This window comes from Agrilus planipennis, unplaced genomic scaffold (genome assembly GCF_000699045.2).
Source record: "Agrilus planipennis isolate EAB-ADULT unplaced genomic scaffold, Apla_2.0 scaffold292, whole genome shotgun sequence".
Classification (NCBI taxonomy): domain Eukaryota; kingdom Metazoa; phylum Arthropoda; class Insecta; order Coleoptera; family Buprestidae; genus Agrilus; species Agrilus planipennis.
The window spans coordinates 47,879-56,402 of NW_020439168.1; the positions used below are offsets into that span (position 1 = coordinate 47,879).

At 35.8% G+C, this 8,524-nt stretch overlaps 1 protein-coding gene across 1 annotated transcript in view; it reads left to right on the forward strand.

Moving 5' to 3' along the window:
* Positions 1-8,174, forward strand: part of LOC108741246 — a 50,863-nt gene extending 42,689 nt beyond the window's left edge. Inside the window, exon 5 of the mRNA XM_025977935.1 lies at positions 7,984-8,174. Coding sequence (XP_025833720.1) covers positions 7,984-7,991 — 8 coding nt within the window. The 3' untranslated portion in view covers positions 7,992-8,174. The remainder of the gene's footprint in view (positions 1-7,983) is intronic.
* The last annotated feature ends 350 nt before the right edge of the window (positions 8,175-8,524 follow it).

Consider the following 8,524-nt stretch of genomic DNA (forward strand, 5'->3'; position numbering starts at 1 on the left):
TGCTCTATATTCTCCTATTCCTTCTAATACCTCTTCATTTGTAACCTTCTCTATCCAATATTACAATTGTTTTGTGATATACATAACTACAAGTTTACAGATTTTTACCTTTACTTGTGCTATGAGAGATGTCAGTGGGAAGTACCCTATAAGTTTTGATTCCCTTACGAATGTCAAAATATGGTATAAACGGCTGTATCTGTTGATTGCGTTGACTTTTTTTCACAGCTTCAAGGGATTGCATTCCTGAGAATTTGACATGTACTTGAACATGATTCCTCCACGCGTTGTTAAGAAAAGTCTTGACAGGCAGACTTATGAACAACGAAGTAATCTTACAAGGGTTCTTTTTTCCATTTGAGGTACGGAACCCTGAAAACAAATGAATTTCGTTGTTTGTCGAAAAGAAATGCTCGTGTGCGTTTGTGATTTTAAATAGATACCGATAGAATATGCAATCGTTCTTACTTACTTGTTTCGAAATATAACCCAACATACTTGCCAGTGCTGATGACGTCATAAATCGACGCCATATTGTACTGGTGTGCCACCATATTGTACTGGTGAGACAAATGTGATGTAGTGGTATATCAAACGGGCGTATGTACATCAGACTATGAGGAATCTTTTATTGCAAGAAACTTAAATAACTTTTGGAGCAAAATTGTTGTAAACGAGCACAAACACTATCGTCAATATGGCGTCAATATGATGTCAATGCACTGACCAGTATTTTTCGGAACGAATCAACAGTATGGCGTCGATTCATTACATGTATTTGTAGCCTACTTCCTGTTTGGTTTAATAATTTTTCGTTTTAACATTAACTGCGTGCATTTTTTTCTGACGTACTATCGAGTGTGGGGCTTTCGTTATTAGATGTGCTTCCTTCACCTGTACTTTGCTTAATCTGCTTGACGTCTCGGAATGTATTTATAAGAAAAATTCCAGAGCATGCATGTACATGAGACCTGCGTATGTACGTATTTATACATACGTGTGTATTTATGTAAGAGAATCTGGTGGTAGCATGTCTGTCGTCAAAGCGCTTTCATCTGTGCAGCCCCGTTTCTTCTTTCCAGCGTTGCCAGGTTCAGTAGATAGAATTATCGCACTCTTTAGGAAAAATTATCTTATTAACATAAAAATATCGTACGTTATTGCGCATGCGCAAAGGAGTAATAGTCTAATGGTGGGAGTATGAATTTGTAAAGAGAGTCTGTGTACCCCAGTGGTTTTCTCAGCTCTATTATACCATCAATAGGTGACACTATAAAAACTTTCCTGACTTTCGAGAATCAAAAAAGCCGAGTTTGCCCGGCTCTGTTGTAAATAAGAAAGAATTTGTATTTTTATGGAGTGAAAATACCCAGAGACTGTTCAGCTGACCATTTGTTCTATTAACAAAAGAAGGTAGAAAAACAAGGCAACTGGTTGGCAGAAACAAATATCATAGTCCCACTACATATTACTATTTAAAAATATATTGTATACCATAATTATCGTACGTTTAATAGAAATTTGAATTACGATATCGTACATTGTACTTGATGCAAAATTATCGTATGTCCCCATAATTATCGTACAGGCTGGCAACGCTGCTTCTTTCTCCTCCCCCGCTTCGTTCTTTATTTCGTACTGGTTTTGGTGTCATGGCATATTCCTTTATCGTTAGAGCATATTCCAGATTGCCCGACCCACCTGCCACAAGTTGTTTTATATACATTATTACACCAAAGGCACTGTTACAGCACATGTTGATGCTGCTACTGGCTGGAGCAGCTTTCGACCTGCTTATTATGAAGTATGTCCACATGTTTCGGTTTGCAACTGTCACGAATTGCACCAGCTGCTATTAAAGTGCAAGTGATTTTCGGTATCTTGGAAGTCAGATGAATAATTCAGGATAGAAGGAGTAGTAGAAATATAAAACCAAAGATAGGGCAGGGTCTAGTCGTCTTTAGCATAAAGAAGTCTCGAACGGTTAATTTATAGGGTTGTTCGGAAAGTCATTTCGTTTTTTCCCGACAGAGGATTTAATTGTATTCTTTTGCACCCAACTTCACATTTAAGCCGTATAATTTTTGTATGCTTTGAGAGCTCATATAGCAAGGCTTGTGTGTGAAAAATTCCAATTAATTCTACGCAGTAGTTTTTGGTTGGTGCCCTTTTAAATATGGAGAGCGATAAGCAGCATTTTCGACATATCTTACTGTTTTACTACAGAAAGGGTAAAAATGCTGTTCAAGCCAGAAAGAAATTGACTGATGTGTATGGAGAAGGTGTGTTGACAGTACGCCAGTGCCAGAACTGGTTCGCTAAATTTCGATCCGGCAATTTTGATGTCGAAGATGCACCACGTTCGGGAAGGCCGGTTGAAGCTGATAAAGACGCGATAAAGGCATTAGTTGATGTGAACCGGCGAATAACAACACGTGAGATCGGATTGAGGTTAAATTTATCAAATTCAACAGTTTATGACCACTTGAAAGGCCTGGGATTATCCTCGAAGCTCGATGTATGGGTTCCCCATGTTCTCACAGAGAGAAATCTGTGTCGCCGCATTGACGTCTGCGATTCGCTTCTCAAACGTCACGAAAATGATCCGTTTTTGAAGCGCATCATCACTGGGGACGAAAAATGGGTTGTATACAACAACGTCAAACGCAAGAGGTCATGGAGCAAAAAAGATGAACCGGCTCAAACCATTTCCAAAGCCGATATTCACCAAAAAAAGGTGATGCTGTCTGTTTGGTGGGATTTTAAAGGAATCGTTTTTTTTTAGCTTTTACCGGATAACACAACGATTAATTCGGAAGTCTACTGTCATCAGCTGGACAAACTGAATGATGCACTTCAACAGAAAAGGTCAGAACTAATCAACAGGAAAGGTGTAGTGTTTCACCAAGACAACGCGAGACCTCACACAAGTTTGGTCACTCGCCAAAAGCTTTTACAGCTTGAATGGGATACAATGCTACACCCACCATATTCTCCAGACCTGGCACCATCGGATTATTATTTGTTCCGGTCACTCCAAAATTTTTTAGACGGTAAAACCTTCACCTCAAATGAGGAGGTCAAAAACCTCCTCGATCAGTTTTTTGCCAGCAAAGACCAAAAATTTTATGAGCGTGGAATTATGCTACTACCAGAAAGATGGCAAAAGGTGTTGGACCAGAACGGTCAATGTATAATTTAATAAAGTATTTGTTTATTATACGAAAACTGTCTTTCATTTCCACAAAAAAAAAACGAAATGACTCCGAACAACCCGATAGAAATTCGAAAAAGATTGTTAATAGGATATTATGTCTAAAGTATGGCTCTGTACAAGTGCGAAACGTAGACGGTAGGTGTGGCAGTAAACAAGGGGTGTTACAGAAATTAATGAGAAATAGCACCTTCTCAGGCTGCGAAAGATTAGCTCAAGATAGGAAAGAGTGGAGGTGGTTGTCCAATGAGTTTTATGACTGGTGGCCTATGATGATGTTGATGATACAATTCAACAACATTTAGGACTCCTACTTTAAAAATACACTTATCATGAAATACATCATACGAAGGATTAATAACAAAAATATCTTGAAAATTAGGTGCTTAGTAGACACATTATTAATTAAACTAATATTAAGCACCATTTTAGATATCCCATCGTTTAATATCAATTCCTTGTTTACTAACTCATTTTGGATAGGATTGCTTGACATTATTGCCAAATATATTGTTAGTTTAATTTCATTGCATTGACAATAACCTTTTTAACTGGTGCAATTCCATTCTATATTGTAATAAAGTTCGCAGTAGGTGGTAGTTTTATTTTTATTTTGTTGTGGAAAACTTTCTGCCATACCAAGGCTTTACAGCTGTTTCCTGTAACTCTAAACGTGTAATTTGAACGTAGCCTATTGCATATAATTATGGCTAATAAATTTTTGCCTGCAAATTAAATCCATTTAATTTCATTAGAATGTTGAAGTACAACTAAAGTACTACGTAATAGATGCATTCTAATTTGAATAAGTGAGCTGTTGCACCCCCTTGAATTTTTAATCAAATCATACCAACGAACCCGAAGACCGAGTGTAAAAGTTAAAAATAAGTTTAGATATTCATGGTGTTTGCCAGCCCTTTGGTTGGGCAATGCCTATTCGCCATGAATGAGCAAAGTCAGGCCTTAATATTACGGAGGAGGTAGGGAAAGCTATATTTTGAACGTCTTCAATGCCACATTGTACCTAATTATTATTGAGAAAATTTTGATTTTGCTCTACCTGCAGTCACATAGTGACTAATTGTGTACCTAGATAGATTTCACTAGATGCATATGGTCAAAAAATAGCAGTTAGAGATAGAAAATAAGCAGTTAGACCTACCAATTTTGAAATTACGAATACCCTATGTAAACTACCCTCAACCGCCACTACAACTACGTATTTATTTTGGTTGTAAAAAAAGTGATATTCATCTGAAATAGGTCAAGATAATTTGAAATATCAGGGACGAAGGGATTATGAAGGAAAAACCAAATAATTGTTTACACATTACAACAGTACAGTGTAGTTTTATCGTAATCGGTTATTTTGTCAGCTTTTATCTTTTCTATGTATTATGTACATATAAACAGTGGAGACGGAATCAACTGTTCAAATATTTGCTCACACAAATGCAAAAAAAGGTACCTATAATATAATACGATAGTTATAAAACGCATTTATCTGTAGAAAGTAAATCCTATACAATGTCTACCTCCACATCATAGGATTTCATGTACGAAGATATTTTCATTACGAGCCGCGTAATTAATTTGTGTTGCCTCCGAATAATTTTTTAATAGTAAATTTTAGTTGTGGTAATTAATGGAAGGAGTTCTCTATACATTTATGTTTTTTTAATAAGAAATGTTAAAGGAATAGCTGCTCTAGGTGTAGAACCAGATTTTAAACATATAATAAGCAGTGCATGAATTTAAATGAACGTAAAACATGAATGTTGGTATGCAAGGAAAGAAAAAGTAGGGAAAGAGTAGATTAGAGACGAAAAATTAAAAGAAGTCGCTGATTTTCAGTATCTAGAAATTGAAAATGGAAGGAGTACTCATCATCATCATAAGGTCGTCAGTCCTACAACTGGTTGGACACGCACCTCCACTCCTTCCTATCCTGAGAAAAAGGACCTCTTAGACTTTACAAACATTGACTTACTATCTCCCTATCCCTACCACCAAGTTAAAATCACGTAGAATTACCGCTTTTACGAAGTTGAAAGATGAATCCCTACTTACCTACAAAGCATTTCAACAAACACTAGACAATCTTATTAAACTAATGCCCGTTCTTTTAAGAGATAGCAAGCCTCATCATCAAGGTCGTCAGTCCTAAGACTGGTTGGACACGCATCTTCACTCCTTCCTATCTTGAGTTAATCCTCGCATTTCCCTAAAACTAGAACAACCCACATTCTTAAGTATTTGCGACAGTAATCTAATCTAGGTCTACCTCTACCCCTCCTAACTTCCGTTTCTTCCTCTTATATGTCTCTGACTAGACCTTCATGCCTGAGAAAGTGTCCTACTAACCCATCTCGCCTATTTCTTATTGACTTCCATAGAGTCCTCTGTTCTCTTACTCTTTCTAATACCTCTTCATTTCTAACCTTCTCAATCAACGGTATCCTCATCATTCGCCTGTAACACCGCATTTGGAAGAAGCACTAGAGACATAAAACAAATGATAGCGCAAAAAAGAGCCACTTTTATGCTCACGAATTGTTAATTTAGAAATTCCAAAGAGATTGTTAATGAAATGAGATGTTAGAAAAAGTAGGAGAACAGAGGGCGCTTTGGAAGTCAATAATAAGTAGGCGGGGTAGGTTGGTAGGACACCTTCACAAGCATGAAGAGAGGGATAGAGGTAGACCTAGATTAGGTTAGATTGCTGTTCACAAATAGTTAAGAATGTGGGATGTCCTATGTTTAGGGGATTGCGAAGATTAACTCGGGATTAGGAAAGAGGGGAGCTATGTGTCCTAATCAAATTTTGGTTTCTTACAGAAATAATTTACTTTTACATAACATTTTTCAATTTTCATATTTCTTTCGACAATTTAAATTTTTTTTTTCCAATCCGGCCTAGGGGTAAAAACAGTTGGTATGTCTGGTCTAGGCGGAATTGAAAATAACGATTTATTCTTGTTCGCTGCGACATAATATGCATTATGCATATGAGCAATCCTTCCGAATTAATGGCAGGATACTATCGACGTTAAGAACAATTCTTTTTTTTTTTTCTTGTTAATAACCTGTCTAGCATAACTAATGACATCCTGAATTTATCACTCTATACATTTTGTTTAATGGTTGGTTACTTATAAGCAGTATATTTACGATTATCGCTAATCGAAAGTAATTGTTCACAAGTGTATTATTTTAGAATTATTGAGAGAAACTTCAGTCGTATTTGTAAGAGAATTAATTAAATTAAAAGACCCTGCTTGATCCTTAGGAAACTTTGTGAAACTTACTTTTGAGATATGGTTCCTTAGACTTGAACGTAATCAATGCGTACAATAGGTAATAATTGTACCCTTGAAAGTCCTTGTGGAAAAATGCAACTTTAAGGGACCATTTTTACGACTTAGCGTCCATTAAGGCTTCTCCTCTATACGTCGACAACTACCAGAATCTAAATTTTCCGTAAGGATCTAGCGGAATCCTTTGAAAGTGCGCCACTCTAAGGTAATAAAAATAAATAAGTAAAATTGCAACGATTATATGTAAACTGTCGTAGAAGCCGAAATATCATCGTCGGGCTCATACATAACATATTGTAGCGAGCATCAGTGTGTTTGTGTGCGATCGGGCACACGTGTGCGTTAACGGCTTATCGATTCGCCGACTAGCCGCGGGCGCCTTTCTCAATGTGCGCCGCATTTCTAAATTTGTGTGTCGTACCTGCGTTCTGGGAAAGCAGTTAAACAGTTCAACGAAAAAATAAACTATCCGGATGTTCTCAGAAGGTTCCAGAAAGTAAACAAAAGAGTATTTAAAAGAAGAGGCGATCGCCGAAAAAGAAGAAATAAATTGACCGTTGCATAAGTGAATCCAGGAATAAATTGACATTGAATAGCAGTGAAATAAATAGCGCAGTGAATAGTGATATATCAACAGAGTAAATAAATAGAATAAATCATAACCTAAGTTTAGTAATTATTTAATAGTGTTTTTAAGTTCTTTAATAGTAAGTGTAAATAAATAGTTTTTGTCGTTATCAGTCTTAGAAGTTAATTTTGTTAAACCCACGAACATTACAATATAAAGGCGATTAGAAGAGTATTCGGTTTTTTGAAGTTACGAAATCATTAATGGAATGAATCAGTTTTTAATTGACATCTACTTAATTTGGTGCAAGACCATTCGCGATACTTTGTAGATGTCTTATTCTCACTTATGGATTTGTCTAAAACTTAATTTATGATAATAGGTACTCTAGGGTAAATTGAGACACGGAAGTCATTTTGTTTACAATGTGTGGTATTTACAACCACTTACGGATTATTAGGCAGAGCATTAAAACATGATGAGAGACATAAAATTTTGAAAGTGCCACTGAAGTTTTATGAAATATTAATATGTATAGTACCCAAAGTGTCATTAACAACTGCTTGTCACACTTACGTAGTAACCGGTATTAAAATTTACAGAATAGAAAACAACCACGTAGTTAAATAGTTTATTTAATTATTGTTGTTTCAAATTATTTTGCCGTGCAATATTTCGTTTGATACGATCTCAAACTGCTTTTAAAAAATAAAAATAAGTAAAAGTCGAAAATCGTCCTGCTAATTCAGTCAGTACGATTTAAAAGACATTTACAGGTACTTTTGACCAAAAATATTTTTGTTTTTAAATTTCTACAAATTCATAAAAATAATTTCCTATTAGTACATGTAAGTATTGTGGACTAAAGCTCTTTTTTGTTTCAGGTACGTAATGTGTAATAGAACTGATTGCAATTAGTCTTGTTCTTCCTGCTCATCGAAAGGTCGTAAGTCTGTTTTCTGTTTTTTTTTGTTTTATATTCTAAAATTACATAAATAGGTAAGGTAAAACGATCACTAGACCTAAAAAGATCGATGGGATTCTCGCGCCAAATGTATCGTATAAACCAGCGGTCGGGGAACTTTTTTAATCATTACCCCAAAATATTTTTGTGTAAGTTGATATTACCCCATGGCGAAGAGCAAAAAAAACGAAATCGCCTCTTTTTAACATTTTTCATATTATCCCCATGATAATTTTGAAAAGAAAACAATAACTAAAAATTTAATTTAGACATCATTTATTCAATTTATCTGTGTAATACCTAGTAATACATAACGGTAATAATAGTAATATACGAGGGTGGATTGATAAGTTTCCGGCCTAACCAAGAGATGACGCCACTAGGCCTACCTTGAGGTGACATTCTATAGTACCATCCTTGGATAGCTTGTAGCTATAGTTTCAGCCCGATCTCCTTGCTAG